This window comes from Uranotaenia lowii, chromosome 1 (genome assembly GCF_029784155.1).
Source record: "Uranotaenia lowii strain MFRU-FL chromosome 1, ASM2978415v1, whole genome shotgun sequence".
NCBI classification, from domain to species: domain Eukaryota; kingdom Metazoa; phylum Arthropoda; class Insecta; order Diptera; family Culicidae; genus Uranotaenia; species Uranotaenia lowii.
Genome location: NC_073691.1, coordinates 17,675,341 through 17,701,458, shown reverse-complemented (window position 1 = coordinate 17,701,458; position 26,118 = coordinate 17,675,341). Strand labels below are relative to the sequence as shown.

The following is a 26,118-nucleotide window of genomic DNA, read 5'->3' as shown; positions in this document are numbered from 1 at the left end:
ATTTCATGTCCTTGATTCTTTTACCGTGGTTGCATTAAAGGGAATCTTTTGATTGATTTGATTCAGTAGAATTATTCAACCAAGTAAGCTCAACAAACATAAATTAGAGCTGTTAGCAGGAATCGACCATCGCCATATATTATTCATAATGCTTACACACTCTCAGCACTGCTTGGCTTTTATGTATCAGACAGCTCAACAGCTACTTTATACTTTGCGTCCTGTGGCGATAAACAGTCTCTAACCGCTTAAGATGCTATGAGCGAAATTTTTCAAACTTTCTTGAGATGTATTCGCATTTTGCTGTGCTTCCTGCCAGTGATGCCAGCGCACGGCATCTCCCCAAGAACGCTCTCGCTTGCAAAACTTCACCACTCACCGTGTTCTCTCGTAACCTTTTCAGCCTTCCCTCTAATTTCAGTCGCTACTCGCCGCTTACCGGAGACCTGGGCACCTCGGTTCTGACCGCCAACGCCATCAACGGTTCCGGCTGGTGCATCTTCGTGTACAACCTGGCCCCGGAAACGGAGGAGAACGTCCTGTGGCAGCTGTTCGGACCCTTCGGTGCGGTCCAGAGCGTCAAGGTGATCAAGGATCTGCAGACGAACAAGTGCAAGGGCTTCGGCTTCGTCACGATGACCAACTACGACGAGGCCGTCGTGGCCGTGCAGTCCCTCAACGGATACACCCTCGGCAACCGGGTCCTGCAGGTCAGCTTCAAGACGAACAGCACCAAGTCCAAGAACAACTAAAAATGGGAAAAATTTTAAGTTTCCACTCACTAACTATCCCTCGAGTGAACATTGTGTAGCCCGCACAATCTCGGGTTATCTCCCAGTCCCACGTGAAAAAGTCATACAGAAACTCACACATTAAATTCACGCATGATTCACCAAACCTCTTTGAAAGTTCGACTTAAAACAACACACACCTTGTTCCTTAATGTCCCGTTGATCCGTAAAAATCCAGTTAAGCAAAAAGCCAAATACCGAAACAAGTAGCGTCTGTGTTCTATGTTCGCGGTGTCCTAACGGATGCCTCTTTCATTAACCTTGGTTAGCAGCAAAAACAGCACGCGCAGAACAAAGGAGACAAAACGCAACATCATCGGTTGTGTGTACCCGACATCCACATTCCAGCAACCGAACTACGAAGATGATGAAGAACATAGAGGAAATATCAACAAACTTGCAACAAAGTGAGAATCGAAACGAAACGTCAAATATCAACTTGAGAATCGATTGGATATTATAACATAAATTTACGCGAAGAAAAAACTATACGAAGACGAAGTAAAACAACAGAAAGGTGCAATAATATTTCAAAAATATTGTAAATAGACGAAAAAATCAACCAAAACAACAATTTGATATTTCCTAAACTAGCGAAACATTTAACAGAGAAAAAACAAACAAACACAGTCGACTTACTGGTGAAGCATAGCATAGCAGAATCATTTAAGCAAACAGCTACACGGAGAAACAACAACAACAAAAACTCTTAAAAAATTCATTGTTATTAGCTTTTGTCTTTGGGGACTCCCCGTGGCCACCGTGTTTGACAAGTTATCCTTCGTTTGACGCCGGCAGCCATCCGGTGGACTGACTGTTCAATGCCCGCGCAGCTCCCAGCCGATCAAAACAAAACACTTTAAATTTAGCTAATTTTACCAAACAAAAAAAAAACAAAACAAACGCTCAATGTTTACCGACACAAGCGCGGCGAAAACGAGGGAAGGGTGAGGTAGCAAGAAAGTACGCAGAAGACGAAAACCTATTAAAACAAATATAAATGTGCAATAATGTATTAGAAAGGTACTCTATATTAAATAAATATTAGCGAAATTGAAAATAACTAAAGAGAAAAAAAAACGGCGACGCGGATACACGAATTCGGTTGGACTGGGAACACTGCCGGGCGATTTCCACCGGTCCACCCGGAGCGGTGCTTGTGTGCCATTTGTTTACCACTGGAAGCCACGAAGCCCCGGGCAAAAGCTGAATGATCTCGTAACTAAAATTGATTCTAATCTAATGATGAAAGAAAAAAAAAACAAATGAAATATTATTATTTATGTACTCATTTATATTCTTAAATGTTTCAATATGTCAAGAAGAAAACAAACAAAAAATCATAAACAACGCGTAACTTGTAAGGAAGAAAGTGATGGAAGGGAAGTGAAATAAGTTCTCATTTGATTAACCTTATAATTAAACATATATATTTATTAAAAACGCTAATTTATTGAATCGATATATACACACTTAATGCAATACGGTAAAAATAAACGCTAATTATCAATGGATTTTTGAATTTTAAAACTCACAACCTCTTATTAACATGGAGAAGAAGAAAAAAACGAGCAAACATAACTTTTGAGTATATTCTCCCTATCTCTCTCTGTATTCCATTAGTACCTACTTATTCACAGTCTCACACACGTGCAAACCTTATAATCTCACTTCGTTAGCCGTGTAATTTTTAATCGAATCTCTCTCTATTGCTACCGAATGGCACACCCGAAATAAGTAATGGCAAGCACCTTTTCCTCGATCTCGATCTGTATGTAAATCGTTTCGCTATTTCATACCCCCTAAACGAGTTCAATCAACTTTCGAACATTTTCTTCTCAATACACCCAAGAAAAAAATAGGTAATCGAACAATCGAAAACCGGAAAATGTTCACAACAACACGCAGAGAAAAGTTTTTTCCTAAAAGAAGGCAAACGAAAAGGAAAGGGTCGTCACCAGGACAACCAAATTTCGGGTCTAAGCAATGGTGGTTATTGGGATTGGGCCTGCTAAAAAGAATAAAGCCTGCTCTTTACTCTTACACAGATTTCCATAAGAATGACAGCTAATCGGAGTGAAATTGGAGTGAAGGCTGTTTCTCTCTCTGTTTAACACACGAGAAATCGTATACCGGGACTGCGAGCGCGCCCATCGCCCATTGACACCAGAAAAAACGGAGAGTCACACACCAATACACACAAATTCTCAGCAAACGCTTTCAGAAACCCATTCTAGTCACCGATTGTTTATTTTTTATCAAACCTTTTTTAATTAGGTGTTAATTTTTCTTCCTGTGTGTTTTGGTTTGCAAACCACAAAAGGTGACGCGTTTTGTTTTGTGGAACCTTTGACAGCAAGCAAGCATTCAAAAGCACAAATACAAGGGCGCGGTTGCCCATCGGGAAACCGTGTTGCCAGAAGCGCAAGCTATCTCGATAAATGAAATTGTACCGTACTGCAAAACTAATTTTTAGTGTTATGTTAATAGTGTTTAAGCAGCATGCAGAATAAAAAAGAAAGAAGAAAAAAAAACACAAATTTTCCGTGGTTCGTACTTGTTTTTAACGTAAAAAAATGAATTAAGCAAATTTGACGTGTACCAATTAAATATTCGAAAAAAATACTAAAAAAATGTTGGTAGTGAAATTTTACTTCAGTGGGTTTTTCTCTCCTCCTCTTATATCAATGTTTATATTCGTGATTAATTTCTTAAACTAAATTTATATTAGTGGAACTAAGTTAAGGAATTATACAGACTAATCGAATCAATCCCCATTGCGCTTGAAAAAGAAGAAAATAATAAATGAAGAGGAAAAACTTGAAACATTCCGAAGAAAAAAGGGTGGACGAATAGGAGAATCAGTAATTGCCGCTTATTCCGACACTATCTCTGTTCCTTTCTAAATTCTGACAACGGAAGTAACTAAATCAATTCACCTAAAATTGAGCATGACTCAAAAAAAAAAGCGAAAATTGAGAATCACACACAAGTATTAGCAAACTAAAGCAAATCTAGTTGGAAAATGGTTGGATGAGCAATGATTTTATTCGCGAATAAAACTATTTTCCTCCATTTTAGTCAAAATTTTATTGATTAGATATATTCATATAATTATTCGAATCCAAGGCAAAGAAAGTCAGCGGTATATATGTTAAGAAAAAAAAGTAAATTATCAATGCATTTATGTCATCATTAATAATATGTATTCCAATAAACAAAAGAGAAAATGACACGTAGTAGAAATGATCAGCATTTGTAATTGTTTTGACAGATCGCGTTTGTTTACAATAGAACCGTTCAGGGTGAAGGAGTGCTCAACACTCCAACAGACATGAGTCGCATAGCAACCAACAATCAATCAGGATCGCCTGCAGATGTCGGTCAGGGTCTTACCATCGCACCGATTTGGATTTGCTTCACTGAAACTGGACGGTGAATCACATACTCTTCTAATTTGCTTAGATTGCATACACTCATTTAAGGAAGGAATGAAGCATTTTGTCAAGAATTGGAAATAAACGGGGAAAAATGTCGCAAAACAAAAGGAGCAGAAGCAAAATATTCAAAAGCAAATCTATGATGATATGTATCCACACGCGCAAACAAAACGATTAGTTCAATAATGTGTATGTGTAATAATTTAAAACAGCATAGCCTACTGTTCGGGTATCATACAGAAACACACAATAATTTAACCTTTCTTTCCTAACTTATCTTACGCACACAAAAAAAAAAAGAAGAACCACAGTGACACAAAACCAAAAACACAAACAACACACGCAAAAGCAAAAAAAAAAACAAACAAAACAAGGTGAGCAAACTCGTCATTAGTATTGATATTGAATTTTATGTATTCAAAGGTAAAAAGAAAATAAAGAAAATTATAAAATACATGTTATATTTGCATATTATTATAAAAAAAACTATTCTATTATCATTCATAACGAAAAGAAAACAAGAAAAAACCATAGCGAGAACAAGAAGAGGAAGAACCTATTTCAAATTTATCACACTAATTTTCCAACGATAACCATTTTTCCCTGAGCTGTAAGCAGTCGTGTAACTGTCTCCATTTACAGGAAAGTAATTAAAACTCAACCCAAACAACAACAAAAAAACATTTTTACGAAACCCTATACGCGCGAGTTAGCCATCAAATAAAACTGTTGTTTTTTACACTAGACTTGAGAAAGTAAACGCAACCCTAACGACAAACAAAAAAAAATGAAACAAACAAAAGCAAATAATCCCGAACAGCAAACAAAAGTTAAAAAGTTGGAAAACAATGAGACTGGATGTAAAAGTTTTTAAAAAACTCACTGATAAGAAGAAAGAATTTGTATTCAGCATGTACACGAAATGACAGAGCAGCAGCAGCATATACGGGGAAAAGATAGTGAAAGCAAAACAAAACCACAACCAAAAAGATAACTGAAACACTTCCAGCAGAACAGGACTGTCAAAAGAAAACACAGGTAAACAAAAGAATAGAAACAAAACCCGGACAAGAAAGCACAACAACAGCACCGAGAAATCTCTAGTGTGTTGAGGAAAAAGCGCAGAGCAAATGTTTGAGGCAAGAACAATATATTCTTTGCGGCTGAAAGAGAGCAAACTAGCCGAAACGTCAACGAATACAACGAGCAAAACAAAAGAACAAAGCAAAAACTTAACCGAAAAAAAACAAACAAAACAAAATTTGTTACATTGTGCAAACAAGAGAAAAAACCGAAACCACAATAAACTGTCATTTTACACTTCAGTCCATTGTGTGTATGCATGCGTCTGTGAACGAGCAAAAGAGAGAAACACCAAGAAGATAAGACGATTTTTAAAACCGAACGACATTGAATTGACCATTTCCCTCTTTGACAGTTCAAGAGCGAGTATCCCAGCCAGACGATGAGTTAGTTTTATCCAGTTCTTGGTTTTACGCACACGTTTACTTTTTCTCCGAGATAGATAACGCAAAACCAGAAACAATAGAGAAGACTAAAAACACGTCAAAACCCAGATGATACGAATCTCCCGTATGACAAAACAATAGAAACATCTATACAAATTCAATCTCCATCCAAGTTAGCCAGATGATGATGACATTTAACTGATAAATTCAAGTTACAACAACTATCAATCAGCCAGCTTACGGTGTGCATGATGATTGAACGCTAACCAGTCACACGACACCATGTTTGACAGCTTTAAGCCTACTTACTTAGAGAGTGTTGGATCAATCAGAAGAAAATGTAGCGCTGCGCGCTGTAGGAAAATTTGTCGCTCCGTAATAAATACGCTTATTTAGATTCGAAAACAAGTTATACTCTTCCCTCGAAAGAAAAGAAAACAAAACATAACAGTACTATTGATGAAAACTCCCCCCTCCAAAATACTCATTCATGAACCACTACAACACAATGACACTTTCCCTTTCCTAGCGCATCATCTAGCATGTGTAAAATGTCAAGCATCGGTCTAAAGCCGCCAATTAGTTCGGAAAATGTCAATCAATCACAGCGGAAACAAAACAATAAACAACAACCATAGAAAAAAAAATCATGAACGGAATAAAACAAAACCAAAATCCACAGAACTCTAGCTGAAAAACAAACAGTACTATTTAGCGTCGTTTTTTGTAGCCACTCATCCAAATAGCAGAGAAGAAACAAGCCCGCAGAATTCAAGCATATATGCATTAACGACAATTCTATAGTGAAATTTAAATTTTTTGACAGAAACATAACAAACCGAAGGAAGAAGAGAAGAGATTAAAAGAAGAAACAAACAAACAAAAACATTTCTTGATTTCCAACTACACACTCTATATTCAAATGGACAGGAAGGAAGAACGGTTCGAACGGAAATAGAAAGCAGAAGCAGCAAAGAAATATGTAATAATTAAAGATTAACAAAAAAAATAAATATTATCAGTATTCAAAATCCCCAAATTAATGGAAAAGTAAGCTACAAAACCTATTTAATTGATTTTTATGTCATTTTAGAAAAAGAGGAAAACGGTAATAAAAGCAAATAAAACCAGTTTAAAAACAATTCTTTGGGAAAGTGTGTTTTCTTTCGAACAAATCCGAACACACCTTCAAAAACATCCTTGAAAAACCCATGAAAAGAATAAAGGTAACCCAGAAAAAAAAACAGCAAGCGTGTGTGGAAAACGAGGTCAACGCACCCTCCCGAGAGCACGTGTCAACCGGAAAGCCATTCCAATTGCCGAAAATAGTCCCTCCTGTGCCTACTTTGATCTTTGCTGTTACACCGCGAAGGATTAGGTTGGTACCAATAACCTACCTACAAACATATCGATAGTAATAGTAGGTTCACGTTCATCACATTGGAAGGGGAGGGTTTTCGTCTTTCTCGCTTTTTCTTCGTATTCCTATGAAAATTGGAGGTGGGATTAAGCATAAACATCGTCATCATCAAAGGCAAGGCTATAAACTTCTGGCGAATATTTTGGCGCTCCCTTTTCCGCGTTCATGTGAGCACTAACACACACAGGAATATACTTTTCATGAAGAGTACCTTCAATGATGGATGACGGAACGTTCTTTCTACAACATATTTTAGAAAATATTGCTTTTGGATTTTTACAACTGAAGAATGTTTCACTTTGAAAATTTAATTGGTATCAATCCTTGATGCACATATAAAGTAGCGTAGATACCAGTACAGTACTCTTTTTTGAACGAAAAATGAGCGTACTCATCTGAAATTTTACGAAATGTACTCTTTTTTTTAGTGAAAGGAATTTAATTAAATTGTATTCTTATAAATATAAGAGATCAAATTTTTTATGCAATCGTTGCACAACACTTCAGTTTTGCTTCTTTTGTTGAATGTTTCAAAGGATGACTACTAATGGAAGGAATTACAAGTACATTCACGGTTTAAATCGAGAATTTTCGTTGAAAACTAGCGCCCTTGAGTATGCAATGAACTCCCGGTCAGTAGACAATATGCATAGCAATAACAACAAAAAACGCCTCTGTAAAAAAAACTCGTTTAAAATGCAATTTTTATCATGCATGACTTAAAACATCACGGTTTTGGCATAAATGGTGATTGTCTTTACAATTTTGGAAAAAAAATCACATGCACTCCTTTTGGCGTTGCAGGTTATGGTAACCCTAAAGTAGCGGTCCTTTTTTTTTGCTATCCTGTGGAACACGACAATCTATAAAATTGTTATTTAAAAACACAGAATCCGTTCAATACCCATCGATCAGTTACGATTTGAATTTTGTCTAAGCTCGAAAAATTTGGAAACCTTCGAGCTGGTGAAATAAGCTCGAATACGCTCTGCTAGAATGGTAAAAATTTTATAAACTTTTAACGCTATTCGCAAGACTGTCCCATATGCATTTTCGTAATTTTTCAGTTTATCTCAAAAATTCTTCAAATACAGTTAGTTCTTCAATATAGACTAAAAACTTTCAAAACTTTGTTCTGAACATATGTATGTATGTATGTATGTATGGTTCCCCCATCGGTAGCAAGGTCCTGCCTATGGCTGTGTGGCTTGGCCTTCGAATTGCTTCTAGGGCTTCCACGGTCCGATGGTTCGTCGAAGGAAGGCATCCAACACTTAGAAACCTACAATGGCCGGCTACCCGTGCCGCTTGCAAAATCTCTTTGGGTTATCCCCAGATGCATTCCCTCTGATTAATATATAATTACAATGATAAATAATAAGATAATATACATGAAAACAATGAATATAAAATACAATGAAAATGAAATGTGAAAGTTAAAAGAAATATAGGTATAATAATATAGATAAATAAACATTTGAAAAACACTTACAATAACACGATACTTAAACAAGTAACAATACGGTGATTGATAAAATAAAATATAAAAAGCTTAAATCTTTACAAACTGCACAATACGATGCAATGCACAAACAATTGAAGCATGAACTACAATAGCACAAACTAAACAAAAGCATAAACTACCCTTGTATTACTTCATTTACTAATTCTTACTATGTAGGAGCCATTACCATTTTTCAATATTTTATTTTACTTGTCGAAAAAAAATGAGGTAAGTGAATTTCACATTTCGAATTAAAGAGTGAAACAATTAACAGTTATTCATCTATTAAAAAGAAAATGTATTTTAATGATAGAACAACTTGAAAAGTGATAATAATGACAAATATACGTGTTCACAAAACCGTTTCCGGGTTCCCGAGTTTCGGACACTTAATAAAAACCGAACTTTTTAACCGACAATAAAAGTAGTCGACGATTGCGAGTAAAAGGCGCGTGTATTTCATGCAAGTGGTGTATTGCGACTGACTGTGCTTCTGACTACTACCTAGCTATCTACCTAGACCCGACACTTGGGTTTACTACTCGGAGTACATCGGGTATTCTATTGTTATCTGATAACAATATACAGACTGGGTGAGCGGAAAAGTTACACCGTCACCTGCTTACTAGGACGGTACTAAATTTCAAATTGACTTATTTAACAAACATGATAACTGCGCCAACATATGCCGGCCGCCTTGATCTCTCCGTGAGATCAAACTTAACTAATCTAACCGACAAATCGTTAATTGCTAAATTTTTTTTTGATGCTACTAATATAACATTAAATGTTTGGAAATTTTGAACTCAGCAAATTGTATCACATTAACCTTGAGCTACGGTAACTTTTTCTTCTGATCTGCTTGAGTTCACTTCTTGAGTGAGTTGATTCGAATCCGAACTTCAGTGTTGGTTGGACAAAGTTGTGATGAACATTGCTGCTGCTGGTACTGCTTCTCGGACTGCTTCTGGGACCGTTCAATCAACCCCTGGACCTTTTTGTGGTCATTGACCTTACTGCTTCTTCGATTTGGACTGCGGAACCTCATCTTCGACTGTGTGCCTTCTTCTTGGACTGAACTGCTGAACATATTCTTCGAACGGAACTGCTGAACTGGAATTGGACCTTCTTCTACGAACTGGACTGCTGAACTTCTTCGACTGTTGACCTGCTTCTGCGAATCGATATATCAGACTACTTCTTCCCATCGAACTGCTTTTTCGTTTCATGGTGGTGATGATGTTGGTGACTGGACTGGCCTGGACTGAGATTACTGCGATGATTGCTGCGTGGGTGGATTCTGCCCAGGTTGGTTTCCTGATGCTGCCGTGATGACTGATGATTCGCTGAATAATATGAGAGGGTGCTTTTCAAACCGTATTAAAGTACAACACATTAACTTGCCTGGTTCGCGGAGGCCTCCTTGGCCTCCGCGCTCCCCTCTCGGCGCCGACAATAACTTCCACCTTGTAGATACCTGCGTTGCCATTCAAGGTACTGTTGTACTGCGTTGATTCCTGGTGATAAAACAACAAGCTGGCCACGCTCGTAGTTCATCGCCTAGTTGCTCCGAAGGTCGAATTGGCCAAATCTTCCTCAGGGTGGCAGATACCTCGAAAATAACAAACGTTGTGCTTCTTTCAAGATGGGTCTTTTTCAAACAAATACATGCAGCTATGCTTGATTGAGAATCAAGGCTCGGGACAGATTTCATCATGCAACATTCTTGGACTATCACCAGAACAGACACAGATTACCTAATATACAGACGTTTATAATAAGGGGTGTGCTTGAGCCCAGAGTGACTTCATGATTCGAGTGCGACTGGGAAAAAAGGTTCGAATTAGCTTTTTGAAATTCAAAAATATACATAACTTAACTGGGTGTGCGGAGGCTTGTGGGCCTCCGCCGGTGGAGGAGTCCTAGTTCTCCCCTTCTGTAGACGATTTAAAGTTTTCCCATTTTTACAAAACCGAAAGGTTTGCAATTCCCATTCTAATCATTTCTTGAAAAAACGGTTGCTCTGAAGTTGCTGTTTGCCCATGAATGACTTTTCTTTTTGACCAGATCTTGTGCCCTTTCTGGATAAGCCCAAATCCAACTCAGCTTCTTTTTCGCACGAGACCATTTCCGATGATACAATCCAGTCCAGACTTTCGTGTATTGACGTTGCAATAGAATGTAGGAATAGTTTCGACGACTAGTTGCTTTTCTCTGGCTTTGAACGACGCAAATAATTTCATGCAGAAGGATTGGATTGCTCGATGAAAGTGAAGATATCTGACAGACGTGAAAATGGTGTCGCTCGGTAGAAGATACAACATAGGAACATGAAAGCTGGGTTTTAGGTTCACAGTTTGAAACGCGTCCTGAAACAATCCAGCCGAACACAGTGTTCTGCAGCGTTTGCCCTGTTTCAGTAACCTTCATTCTACCATCATTCAGAAGATCGAAATAAAACTCAGCTCCAATAATAACGTCGATTGGATTCGATCGAAAGAACGATGGATCAGCTAAAATTGTGGATTCTGGTAGCATCAGTTGACTAGGTTCGAACGAAGTCGTTGGAAGTGCAACCGATAAACTTGGCAGCACGTGGAAGCTCATTTCCTCGGAAAATGTTGAAATTGATGGGCATCTTGCTACTACTTTGGCTCGCACCATTCGTGTAGAAACCGTTTCAGATGACCCGATTCCTCGGATCGACAGATGGACTGGATGTTCTCGGATGTTCAATTTGTTAGCAAAATTTGATGCCATAAAACAGTTTTGAGAACAAGAATCCAGTAAGGCACGAGCCTGAACTGGATTTCCGTTGTTATCGAGGATTTTAATAATCGCCGTAGATAGAATAATATTTTGCGAAGGTGTTATAGGGAGTGACACGTATGACTGGCTTGTGTGGGGTGTGGCTGATGTGTTATGATTTGGTGCGGAAGAATTTTGTGAGCTTTCTGGCTGAGAAATGTGAGTGTGTGATGTTGGATTGGTGGTCTGCGGTTGCTCTTGTGGTTCATGCTGGATTCTCGTTAACGGAAAGCCTGTTTGGTTCGGTTCCGGTGCGAACGATTCGGAGGATCTTACCTGTGGATGCAGCAAGGTGTGATGTCGTTGATGGCACTGATGACAGCTTCCTCTATCGCAGTTTCGAGCCAAATGTCCCCAATGCAAGCAATTGCGGCACAACTTGGCCTCCATGACAGCTTCGTTACGCTCTTCTAGATTCATTCGCTGGAATCGACCACAATGGAATGCAGAGTGCCAGGATTCACTGCAAAACGGACATTTTTCTGAAGACCTGATCAAAGCATGACAGACCGACGGCTGCTGTAAACGTTGCTCGTTGGGATTCTTTTGCGGACCGATAGATTGAAGAACCGCACACTGAGTCTTCAAGAACTTCATAAGTGGAGCATAAGCCGGGACCTCCTTCGTCGCATGCTTGGTTTCCCAATGACGTAGTGTAGTTAGATCAAGTCTTGAACTAATCATATGTGCGAGAAGAGTGCTCCACCCTGCAGTTTCTTCGCCGATCTTTTCAAGCATCTGCACATTTTTCTCGCAATCGTTGATCAAACGAAAGAGACCATCATAACTTTCTTTTTTCAACGGTTCGATAGAAAAAAGAACATCTAAATGTGATTTGGCTATAATCTTTTTATTCTCATACCGATAACGAAGAGCATTCCATGCCAGAGTATAATTCGCGGCTGATAGCTCAATATTGTTTATCTCTTGTAACGCATCGCTAGATAAAGCAGCACGGAGATATGTAAATTTATCCATCTCCGTTAAATCCAAATTTTGATCAATCAAACTATTGAACGAATCCCTAAAAACAACCCATTCAGTAAACTTCCCTCCAAAAGTTGGCAAAAGAATTTCAGGGAGTTTGACTTTCGAAAAAGTCGAAGAAGGTCTGGTCAAATTGTCGGTGGAATCATGTGGAATACTCCTGCCCTGCAGCTCCAGTAATTCCGCCTTCAGTAAACAGTACTTGTCGTCAAATTGCTGTAACAATAGATAATTTTCATCTTCTCTCGATTGGCCCGCAGCTTCACCTCTGCCTTTCCTTTCACCATCACCGTCCGACGATTCATCTTCCAAAACCTCTTCAAGAAGAATTTCAATTCTGCCACGCACATCGTAGAACTCTTTGCAGATAGTTTCAAGATTCTCCAACCGAACACTAATTTGTCGTTGATCCGTTTCGGGGTGAAAGTTTTCCACAAATCTATCGATTAGTTCAATAAAACTTTGTAATTGTTTTTCACGTTTTAACAGCACTTTTAGTTCACGGGACATTGTGATTCACCGTAGTTCAACAATTACAAAACAAATGAATACTTCACAACGACAAATTTGATCACTTTTATTATCACGAATATTATGGACACTTTTTTAACACTTTTTTTTTCACAAAAATCCACTGATCGACTCGACGTACCGTTCGCGAACCGATTGACTACAGGACTTACAACCCGATTGACTGCAATAAGGAGTATGGACCAGCAGAAATAAATGAGCAGAATAATCAATTACCAAATCCTGAAAGGGACATCACAAAGCCAGAATAATTTAAGACTCACATGCATTTTATAGATTTTTATTTCTCACACCAATTATATAGCCAAATATACTGGAGAGCCACATGCATCAAGCCTCCTGAGTTACTTCCCTTTTTCAGCAGTTTGATTTTTAAATGATCAGCTCATGCCAGATTCCACCGGTTATTCCTTCGCCGTCTCCGAATAGTCCGATCGGTCCTCTGCTACCGCAGCTCGCATGCAATAACCGGATCAGCACCACGTTTTTCAGCGACCGTTAGCAAAAGCTGCTACTATCGATGGCACCTTCGGGATCCCGCGATGGTGTCGACCTCGAGACACATTCACACACAATAGAGGGCATTGACCCGACACTTATTGTTCATGCACTTATTGTCCAACAATCACTTTTTGTTCGTGAAACCACGTTTTGTTTTTTCGACAATAACGATTTTTGTCCACGCACAAATCGCACTGATTGTCCAAAGTTGTCCGGAACCGGGAACATCCGGCTCGAAGGACCAGAAATATGTTCACAAAACCGTTTCCGGGTTCCCGAGTTTCGGACACTTAATAAAAACCGAACTTTTTAACCGACAATAAAAGTAGTCGACGATTGCGAGTAAAAGGCGCGTGTATTTCATGCAAGTGGTGTATTGCGACTGACTGTGCTTCTGACTACTACCTAGCTATCTACCTAGACCCGACACTTGGGTTTACTACTCGGAGTACATCGGGTATTCTATTGTTATCTGATAACAATATACAGACTGGGTGAGCGGAAAAGTTACACCGTCACCTGCTTACTAGGACGGTACTAAATTTCAAATTGACTTATTTAACAAACATGATAACTGCGCCAACAATACGTATGACTAAATGATTTATTTGAAAACAATTTTTTTGTAATACTTGAAGAAATTCCAAATGAAATAAAACTTTTTTTATATATAATTTGTTTATTTGAAACGGCTTCTGGATAAAAATTGGTCCTAAATCAGATAAAAAATTCAAACGACAAAATAAAATTGTATATTTCATCAAAACAAAAAATACAAATTTAGAGCTAAACTTAAACGATTTAAAGTAGAAACTGACATTCAGTAGTAAAATCCACTTTATGACACGCATGAACTGGAAAAGTAAACAGTAATGAAATAATTTATATTTAAAAACTTCAAAAGTGAACCAATCTAGCTAAAAGCACGAAAACATAAACCAGCGCAAGAACTGAAAATCTTTAGAACTAGTAGCGATGACACAAACCTGCACGAACGCAAGCACATAAACGGCGCTGATCAGAAACTTTCACAAGTCAAAGGTTACTGCGATTGAAATAATAAAAAGCATACTACCGACTACGGCTTGTGCAAAGAAGAGATAAAAAAGAAAAATTCTATTCTCCTACAATCATCTGTTCCATGATTCGGAACCGAGCTTGAAAAAAGTGTTAAAATAAGAGAAATAAATAGAATAGCTTTGCTATAATGGAAACTTCTCACCGGGATATATATCGCTGCTCGCCCGGTGCGTCTCCAACGAACATGTACCAACATGTTTCGGCGTCTGCCAAACCACAACACTAAACAAACCTTTCAGTAAAATCTTGTTCATAATTATCCCGATAACACATCTCGCACTTTGGAACAATCACAATCGACTCAGAGAAATCCATTCATAATTAATATAGGTACATTTCTTTTTCGGTTTCATCACTTAAAATCACTGAAAAATCTATCGGTACTAGTGGCCATCGAGTCGGAGCAAAATCAAACCGAACCGTTCACGTCGAAAGCTCAACGAAGACTGAAAAAAAAACTTTGTTCTGAACATATAATGAAAAAATACCAAGTAATGTCTGTCCCATATGAAATATACCCGCAAAGCTGTCCCATATGTCTATTTTTACAGAATGCTTTAAAATTGCTCCTCTAATTTACGTTAATTTTACAAATATTCATACAATGTGTAAGACAAAATAAGCATTCATTGAAAGTACGAAAGTTAGACTAGATAAAACAGTACAGTAAAGTCAAAAATAACAATTTCCATAATTTTTAAAAGCTAAGTTCAGCCAATGTGTAAAATCTACCAAACCTTTTTTTTATATTTATTGCATGAGGCTTATTGAATTGTTCGTTGTAAAACATGGAAAATAGTCAGCCATATATATATATATATATATAGTCAAAGCCATATTTCTTTTGTTTTTTGTCTTGCTGTTACTTGCTGCTCGGACTTTCATAAACTCTATGAACCAAAATACGCGTACCTGGTAGCACACGCGTAAGTCATATTGTATTGACTTTCATTAAATATTTGCAGATAAGGCCGCGTTTTCACAAAACTCATTATTTATGTATACGTATTGATGCGTTCATCTTTAAAATTTAATACGTAATACACACTTTTGTAGACAATCTAGGGTTTAAAAATATCAGAATATTTTTTTAAAAATGAAATGAACTTGTTTTATACTAATAGAAGTTTCCAAACAATATATTCAATGATTTTTAAATCATAATTTAAGTGCATTTATTGCACTCATCATCAGAAAAGCCCCTACCCAATAAACCTTAAGCACTGTTATAAGCCGAATAATGGCGAAATAACAGCACTTCAGTGCCTACAAGTCGTATAGTGCAGGGGGGTGACAATCTGGTTCTTCTTGTGAACAAAAATCTTTTTCTTTTTTTCTATCCATCGGGAGAAACATTTATGGTGTTTTCCTCTCAAAGCAGTACAGAGTTGAAAAAGTCCAAATTTCAACCAATGAGGAACCAGAATGATTGTTGTGTTAGTGTACAATCCTTCATAATTCTCTAGGATTTGACATCTAGTCCGGTCCCTTGACAGCAAAATGTCAGGTTTGTTATGGGCCCACAAAATCGTGGGCCCGTAATTTTGATGGTTGTCAAAATCAATGACAAAGGCTGATGTCATGCTGAAGCAACTAGCAACGCGACCTACAACGCAACGTTCACACGACTAACCAGCTCTCATTTGATCTCCATGGAAATCACGCAGACCTGTCATACTGGTTGCTTTGAGTAGCGCGACCAATCTGATGCCAATGTGTTTAGTAGCGCGACTAGTAGGAAATCCAATAGGAACATTGTTTTTTCTCGATTTGAAGCAGTGATTCCGGGTTTTAAGCACAATAGTACGAAGATCTGTCCGAACTTGTGATAATAAACTAAAAACTATCTTAATCGGCGAGAAAATTTTCATGAATTCTTAGTTCCGGCAAAAAAACAAGGAATTTTGTCGGTTCAAATTTCGGCATTCTTGCAATCCGGGTCGTGATTTGATGAGTTTTTGATGGCTCCGGAAAGGAAGGAGACGATTCAAAGCATTATCAGATGTAGAGAAGTGATGATTTGTAGGGAATTTCAAAGTGACAGGTCGCGCCAGCATGACATACCAATGCAATGCAACGCAATCTTATTCGCGATTTCGAAGCTAATTTTTGACAGCACGTGTGTGTGCAAGAAAATGTAAACAAACGGGTGGAAATACTAGCTTCTAAAGCGGGCCACAGACTACACAACATTTGTACAAATGCGATGAAATTCGATGAAATTTTGTCGCTGTGAGCACGATTTGCATAGTGTATGGCACTGCTTGAATGAGCGCCCAAACGGTTGGAGTAAAATCGGTCGGGATCGAAATATTTTGTACAAAACATTCTCCCACCCGGGGTGGAGATGGTTTTTTTGTTGCTGTTGCTGTTTTCGCCAGCAATCATTTGTGTTCGCGTGAAATATGTTTGTATAGTGTGTGGGCGAGCATAGATCAAACAATCGACGCGGAATCATCGAATTTGTACAGGCCAATTTGTGTAGTCTATGGCCCGCTTAATAAATCATTATTTTCTTTGATTTGGTTAGGATTTTCAGAAAATGACGGATACAGATTTGGAGTAGAAGGTTCAGAGATTATTGTGAGCTATAGGAGAAAATGTGTATGTACCGTGAAGCATCGCAAATCGACATCAAAAAAGGTCAATTTTTTACTACTCCAAAAACTATTCTCAGTATTTCACATATTTTTGAATGAAAACTCGAGCCAAATGCACATTTTCAATTGCAGTTTGTTAAAAGAGTAGTCAATTAACGTTCCTTTAAAATTTGGGAAAGACCCAACAATTGGTAAGGTAGAATTTTTTATTCGAAAAAACATAAATTTTTGCTATTTTCTATTAGGTTTCCTTCTGCAGCTGCATACAATCAGGCGTAATAATTTTAAAGCTGGAAAGCGGATTTTTATATTTGATGGTGGTTGACATGAAAAAGTGGAGGAGGTAGTAATTTGGCTACGACCGCTAAACGTAGAATTACGCAATTGTTTTTTGTCAATGTATAGAATAATATGACGGCAATATGACGTGACAAATTTCACTCATTTAACAGAATTTAACCATGTGACATAAACCTATCACCAGAAATAATCTGAGCATGCAGTACATGTGACATAATCGGATCATGCAACATAATCAGATCATGTAACATAATTCGACCAGGTGACCTAATTCAACCATGCAATAAAATCGACCATCTGACATAATTCGACAATGCAACATAATCGACCATGTGGCACAATCTGATTATGCAATATAATCAACCATGTGACAATATCCGATCATGCAGTTAAATCGAAGATGTGACATTATTTGATCATGCAACATTTTCGACCATGCAACATATTTTGACCATGTGACAAAATCCGACCATGCTACAAAACTCGATCATGCAACATAATCCGACCATGTGACAAAATCCAACCATTCAACATAATCGAATCATGCAACATAATCGGACCATGTGACATAATCCGATCCTGTGACATAATCGACCATGCAACAAATATGTGACATAATCCGACCATGTGACGTAATCGGACCATGTGACATAATCGGATCATGCAAGATAACCAGACCATGTGACATAATCCGATTATGTAACAAAATTGGACCATGTGACATAATCCTACCATGCAACATTATCGACCATGTGAAATAATCCGACCATGCAACATAATCGACCATGTGACATGATTCGATCATACAACAAAATCGACCATGTGACATTATCGAATCATGCAACATAATCCGACCATGCAACATAATCGGAGCATGTGACAGATTCTGATCATGCAACATAATCCGACCATGCGACATAATCGGACCATTTGATATAATCCGACCATTCAACAAAATCGGACCATGTGACATAATTGCCCATGCAACAGAAATGGACCATAAGACATAATCTGACCAAGCAACATAATGGGACCATGTGACATAATCGACCATGCAACATAATCCGACCATGCAACATAATCGGACCATGTGACATAATCCGACCATGCAACATAATCCGACCATGTGACAAAATTAAACTATGCAACAGAATCGGACCATGTGACATAATTACCCATGCAACATTATCGACAATGTGACATAAATCGATCATGCAACATAATCGGACCATGTGACATAATCCGATCATGCAACATAATCCGACCATGAGACATAATCTGATCATGCAACATCATCGAACTATGTGACATAATTGCCCATGCAACATAAATGAACCCTGTGCCATAATCCGACCATGGAACATTATCGACCATGTGACATAAATTTGAATCATGCAACATAATCGGACCATGTGACATAATCCGATCATGCAACATAATCGGACCATGTGACATAATCGCCCATGCAACATAAATGGACCCTGTGACATAATTCGACCATGCAACAATATCAACCATGTGACATAAATCAATCATGCAACATAATCGGACCATGTGACATAATCCGACCATGTAACAAAATCCAACTATGCAACATAATGTGACTTGATCCGACCATGCAACATAATCCGATCATGCAACATAAATTGACCATGTGACATAATTCGACCATGTAACATAATCCGACCATGCAACATAATCCGACCATGTGACGAATTCCAACCATGCAACATAATCGACCATGCAACATAATTCGACCATGTGACAAAATCCGACCATGCAACATTATCGGACCATGTGACATAATCCAACCATGTGACAAAATTAAACCATGCAACATAATCGGACCATGTGACATAATCGGATCATGCAACTTTATCGACCATGTGACATAAATCGATCATTCAACATAATCTGACCATGTGACATAATCCGATCATGCAACATATTCGGAATATGTGACATAATCCGACCATGCAACATAAATCGACCATGTGACGAAATCTAACCATGCAACATAATCGGACTATGTGACATAATCGACCATGTGACATAATCCGACCATGCAACATAATCCGACCATGTGACGAAATCCAACCATCGACCATGTGACATAATCCGACTATGCAACATAATCGGACCATGTGACATAATCCGACCATGCAACATAATCCGACCACGTGACATAATCCGATCATGCAACATCATCGGACTATGTGACATAATCGCCCATGCAACATAAATGGACCGTGACATAATCTGACCATGCAACATCATCGACCATGTGACATAAATCGATCATCTAACATAATCGGACCATGTGACATAATCGCCCATGCAACATAATCCGACCATGCAACATAATCCGACCATGTGACATAATCCGACCATGCAACATTATCGACCATGTGACATAAATCGATCACGCAACATAATCGGACCATGTGACATAATCCGACCATGCAACATAAATCGACCATGTGACGAAATCTAACCATGCAACATAATCGGACTATGTGACATAATCGACCATGTGACATAATCGACCATGTGACATAATCCGACCATGCAACATAATCCGACCATGTGACGAAATCCAACCATCGACCATTTGACATAATCTGACTATGCAACATAATCGGACCATGGTACATAATCCGACCATGCAACATAATCCGACCATGCAACATAAATCGACCATGTGACGAAATCCAACCATCGACCATGTGACATAATCCGACTGTGCAACATAATCGGACCATGTGACATAATCCAACCATGCAACATAATCCGACCATGTAACAAAATCCAACTATGCAACATAATCGCCCATGCAACATAAATTGACCATGTGACATAATCCGACCATGCAACATAATCGGACCATGTGACATAATTCGATTATACAACGCCACTTGCGATGACCTGTAGGATCCCTGCCACTGCCACTGGAGTCCTCCGCCACTGAACGCCTCCGCCGCTGGCTGTCTACGCTGGTGTGGTGGCCGTCATCGCTGCTCACCATCATCGTTGCTCACTGGTCCACGGTTGCCACTGAACTACTGCAAATCGATATCTGAGTCGGATTACCACTGGTGGGGTCCACACTCAGATCGAAGTGCAGCAACGGTCTGTTCAGCTTGACGGCTAACAGAGAAAGAAACCGAGTCGGTCGAGGGGCCCTTCGTTTTATACCTTTCGTAGGTAGGGAAAAACAAAACCCATCAAAGCAGGCGTTGGTGATGACGTCATAATCCTTTAGATAGGATGTCTGTCAAATGGAAAGCTTTCGTGACGCGAGATCTGTTCGCAAATTTCAATTTGCCCCCCTATAGTGTTGCCGTAAGACGTAATTCTACGTCAAAAAAATTATATCCTTGGATTACTACACAATTCAAGTTTACTTAAATGCTTTTCAATTGCCATCGTTCAAGGGTTATAAAATGTTTTGTATTTTTATCGGACCTCATGATCTCATTTTTTTTTCGGAAAACTTTATTGAAAATTATATTTATACAACCACTAGCCGTAGAAAATTTTAAATTAAAACTTAACATTTTATACTGTCTTAGGCTGAAACTATTTAAATTTTTAAATAACGTATTTATAAAATGAAACAACTAAACCAAATCCAATAGTTATAGTTTAAAGTAACAACGAGAAAATCGTTCTTTTATATAGACCAACGAGAATCGCATAAAGTTTAATATGAAGATATGATAAAAAATATTGATTATTGGCAAAAATTAAATGTTCAGAAAATGGACGAAAAGATTGATTCACATAGGGGCCGTTCAGATACCACATGGACAGAAAAATGAGATGTTTGACCCCCTCCTCCCCCTCCGTGGACATTTGGCAAACCCCTGCCTCCCTCCCCGTATATCCACGTGGACAGATTTGAAATTGTTTTTTTTAATCTAATTTGTTATAATTATAATTATTATTAATTTCAAAATTATCATATTTATAACTTGCTTTCAAGTGGCTACTAGTTGCTTAAACTTAAACTGGAAAGCTTTGCAATTTTAAGATTTTGATTAAAACATCTTAATATTTATTCACCTTAAGAAAATGTTTTGAAAGTAAGTATGTCCACGTGGACACTACTCAAACCTCTACCCCCCTCTCCGTGGAGATTTTCATACCCCCTCTTCCCCCCTAAGTTGTCCAGGTGGTATCTGAACGGCCCCATGTTAGTTTTCTCTGACCGACTGACTTTTTTAAAATGGAATTATCAGATAGAATTGACTCTCCTACCAGGCTAATTTATTTAAATTTACTTTAAAACAAACTCCAATTTTTCAAAGGAGTGTTTTTTTTCAAAATCATTTGGATTTATGAAAACTTAACTCGAACAATGTAAAGTTGTCTATAATTTATCGTTCACCCAGAATGTTGCTCACGCTACATCGTACTACCCCAGATGGCAGCAGCGCAGCTTCGAAAGAGCGGATTGGAACGTTGCGTTGCGTTGCGTTGCTAGTTGTTTCAGCATGACATCAGCCAAAGGCTAGGGCTGTCACCCCCCTGGTATAGTGTCTTTTTAAATGCTAATAGGCATCGTGGCTATGAAGCTTTTTAATAGGCCGTATATCAGTTTTGAAACAGTGCTACAGGGTTTGAAGCCCTGTTAAAATAAGTTCAATGATGATTTGCGGCTTTTAGTTGTCATTTTGAAGAAGATGAACAAAAAACCATCAAAATTGAAGGAGTAAAAAGAAAATGAGCAAGGTAAACAAAGTAAAATTTCGTTATCAGGATAGATTTTTTTCAAAATTTTAAACTTTTGCTGGTGGTTTCCCGCCGATCAAGGCAAAAGTGAACCATACCAATGGAAAACGAAAGCCCGGAAGTTAGTCGGCGGTATCAACAGTATTCCAGTCGAGTTTCCCTCCGAATTTCCTTTGTGCTAGATTATAGTGTTGGACATAGAAGGAGCAGAAGCAGAGCATTGGGAATCATGAAACAGTTGAAAACGATGTTTACAAGGCTGAGAATTGTGTGATGTGCCTGAAAAGTTTTTGTCCACAGAACAAATAAAGTGAATGAAATTTTGTTCCACACTGCCGTCGCACCGTACGCATAACAAAATAAAGTTTTTATTTTTATTTAATTGAAGTGTTTTTTTTTCGTCAAAGTTGGCCTTAAATTTGAATCCCCAAAACATGTATTTAAGAATGTTCTGAGTTCGAATCCAGTTTCTGCTTAAATGAGGTGGAATAGTAAGTAAGAGGGAGATAGAAACAAAAAAGGTTCCATGGGAGAGGAAAAAACATAATCAAATCTTCATTCCGTTTATTTATTTTATTTTTTGCTCGCTGTCATTTTTTGACATTTTTCAAAAGACGTACTTCAAAAGGGGGGGCAAGCCGTATATCGGCCGAAATACACGCCAAAAGTGGCTTTTGGGCAGCCCTTAAATCGAATATGTAGCTTATGAGGCTTTGTTAGCATGCTCTATATCCGACTATAGAGCTGAAGTAGGGCCAATTTTAACGGCCTCATGGTTACTTGGGTAGACTTTTGGTGTCTGTATAACAGTTGAAAGTTCTGCTAGAGCTTTAAATGAGCTGTCAAATCTGGCAAACAATATGCTTCTCTTTCCACCATAGGTGAATTTAGGCTAGGGAGACCAAGAGAGACAAAAGCTCCAACTTCTCAATTTTTCGACTGTTACAATGTGTGCAACATTTCATTTATGCACGCATCATTAAGAAATTTTGTGAAAACGAGGCCTAAGATGCTTTGTTGTTTCTGATTCAGCATTAATTTAATTTGTAGATATTTATAATCTTTCGATAATCGACCGAAAAATTTTCCAAAAGATGAAGGCACAGGTTGTTTTATTCATTGAACGTTGTTATTCATTTTATTTTAGACCTACTCAATTCTTACGATAAACTTACGTTATCTAAATATGTCATACACATCATTTCAAACTTATGTTCATCAGTAAACAACCAGTAAAGTGAATAATTCAGCACAGATAGAGAGATCAACTGACAAAAGAAAAGCCAAATATGGGACAGCTTTGCGGGTACATTTAATACGCATGCGAAATATACTCGCAAGGCTGTCTCATCATTATTTTCTCCTCTGCATCAACAACTTCCAAAGCAAAAAAACATTGGACGAAATTCTACAACAATTATCTTAATATCTGTAAAGAAAGAAATAGAAAAGGTTAAGTTTGAACCGAGAAATCCACGAAAGTTTATAAAAAATTTTAAATGCGTTTTTCTCGGTTCGCTGTTTTTGCATATGGGACAGACTTGCTGGCAGCGGCAGTATACGTATCGTGTGAAAAAAAAACCGTATTAACTCCCGAGAAACGTGCCTATTCCGTTGTGACTGGGATTTAGGGACGAATGACCCTGGTTGTTAAACTCCCTTGAAAAAAATATGTTGGAACTGGAATCAGCTCTGAAACTTGAGACAATGAGACAAAATCTAACACCTGAGACATGAAACCTGCAGCCTAAGTTCTGAGACATGAGATCTACGAAACGAGGTGTAAGACCTGAAACTTGAGACCTGAGACCCGAGATCAAAAATCTGCGACCTGAAACCTGGGATAAAATAACTTAGATATGAGACCAGCGGCATGAGACCGGGAACATGATGAAACACCGGGTCCTATTTGAGACTTGCAACCTGAGCGAGAGCTGAGACTATGGGACACAAGACCTGAGAATCGACACATGAGACGTGAAATGAGACGCCAAAAATGTGTGAGACGTAAGAAGTAAGAAGTGGCATGCGCGATGTAAAGCGTGATACATGGGACGATAGTCGTCAGACGTGAGACATGAGACGTGAAACATTGAGACTTGAGAGAAATAAAAAGTGAGAAGCACATGAGTCATGACTCAGGATTCACATTTTTTTACAAATAGTTTTATTGAGGCATTTAACTCATAAAGTTTTTTTGTGCCGAGTATTCACTTCACTAATGTTGTGTAAGTAAGAAGGAGAGTCGTAATCGTCATGGCAATTTTTTTTTAATTTTTTTTATTTTTTATTTATTTAATTACAGTCTAAATATAATCTACAAATATTAGTACGTTAGATAGAGCTATTTTAGCTAAGAATTTGGTTTGGTTTTACAAATTGTAAAACCAAACCAAATTCTTCAAAGCTTTCATTAACATATACTCAAACGATCTTAATCTTCGCGATTCTATGTATGATTACTCGATGGCGTCTTCCTGGTTGTCAATGAACGTGATCTTCTAGTTTGTAGCCTCATCAAACAATTCAACTGTTAGAATTTGTTTGACTTGAGGAAAGGGAAGACGATAGTGTTGGGTCACTCTCGAGAACAGATTTCCATCTTGGGTCGGTGGTGGCTTCCTGTAGCGCGGTTTCGTAAGCTACCACAGGTATTGTCTCCCTGGCCAGCCTTCTTTCCGGAGGATTCACATCTCATTCCTTATTTCTCACGTTTCACTTCTCTTTGTGTGAGAAATGAAACAATAGCAGTGAGACGGGAGAAAACAGAAATTAGATGTAAGACGTAAGCCGTGAAGCATCAGACGTGATGCATGTGAAATGAGATGTGAGAAGTGAGACGTAAGAAGTGATATGTGAGACCTGATAAATGAGAAGTGAGAATTGAGACGTAAGGCGTGTGATGTGAGTACTGAGATATGAAACCGGCCTTATGCCCTACTTTTCATACCCCATGTCGCATGTCTCAGGTCTCATGTATCAAATTTGCAGGTTACATGTCTCAAGTCTCATGTCTCAGGTCTCAGGTCTTTGACCTTAAATCTCAAGTCTCTAGTCTGATGTCGCATGTCTCGAGTATTATGTCGAAGGTCTAAAAGTTAAGATCACAGCTTTTAAGTCTTATGTCTTAATCTTGCATTCTAGGTCTCAAGTCTTCTATCAACTTAAAAAAATATGAATATTTGAAGTTGAATTTGATACAGTTTTACAACACAAGCTACAGGTATATCATTAAATCTTAGACCATTCGAATATACATTTTTTTTTAAGGTCGTTCAAACTACTTCGCAAACATTTGTTGTTTTTTTTTTCATAACAAAGACATCAGTTGCGTTTTTAGTATTTATTCACTAAGATTGTTATTTGATTTGAAGCTATTTGCTATTTAATTTGAAGCAGTAAGTTGTAGTTGACGAAATCATAGAAAAATCTTAATATCACAGATTTTTTTCCAACCAATTTCGTCAAAGAGTATAGATTACAATTAACACTAATGATTTTTGAAATTTTGACACTTTTCGAAGACTTTCTGAATCTAATTTAATGTCAACTGGTATAGGATTTCCAGAGCTGATTTATTAATTTTTTTTTACATTGGTAATGTTAATTGCTATTTTTCCAATTAATTTACTTAATTTTGAAAATAGCATCACGGAATCCGTTATAGATTTTTTGGGTCAAATCACAGAACTGTGATATTATTTTTGTCAGCTACTCTGATAAGAAATCTCCAATCGCTCAACCAGATTTTATTTTTAAAATGAGGAAAGTCACATCCGTTAACATTTAAGAACAAGGGTATTTCGCTTGTTACTGGTTTCATTGTTTTTGCCACTACATATTTACGTTCCAACAAAACTAGCCTTTTTCCGAATTGGATAATTAATAAAATTTTCAAAAAACGATCGTTATTGTCAGTTGTTTAATATTTGTTATTTTTGTAACTATTGCCA

General features: G+C 37.9%; 2 protein-coding genes across 5 annotated transcripts in view; one reads left to right on the top strand and one right to left on the bottom strand.

Annotated features, from left to right (window-relative positions):
- LOC129756616 (ELAV-like protein 2) overlaps window positions 1-6,842 on the top strand; it is a 38,366-nt gene extending 31,524 nt beyond the window's left edge. For 2 of the 4 annotated variants that reach the window (XM_055753545.1, XM_055753553.1), the window contains exon 4: window positions 422-6,842. In XM_055753545.1, coding sequence (XP_055609520.1) covers window positions 422-752 — 331 coding nt within the window. In that variant the 3' untranslated portion in view covers window positions 753-6,842. Of the gene's footprint in view, window positions 1-403 lie in introns of all 4 variants that reach the window. The other 2 variants (XM_055753531.1, XM_055753538.1) reach the window with 1 other exon arrangement.
- LOC129756601 (tyrosine--tRNA ligase, mitochondrial) overlaps window positions 1-26,118 on the bottom strand; it is a 74,059-nt gene that overhangs the window by 21,503 nt on the left and 26,438 nt on the right. The window lies entirely within an intron of this gene.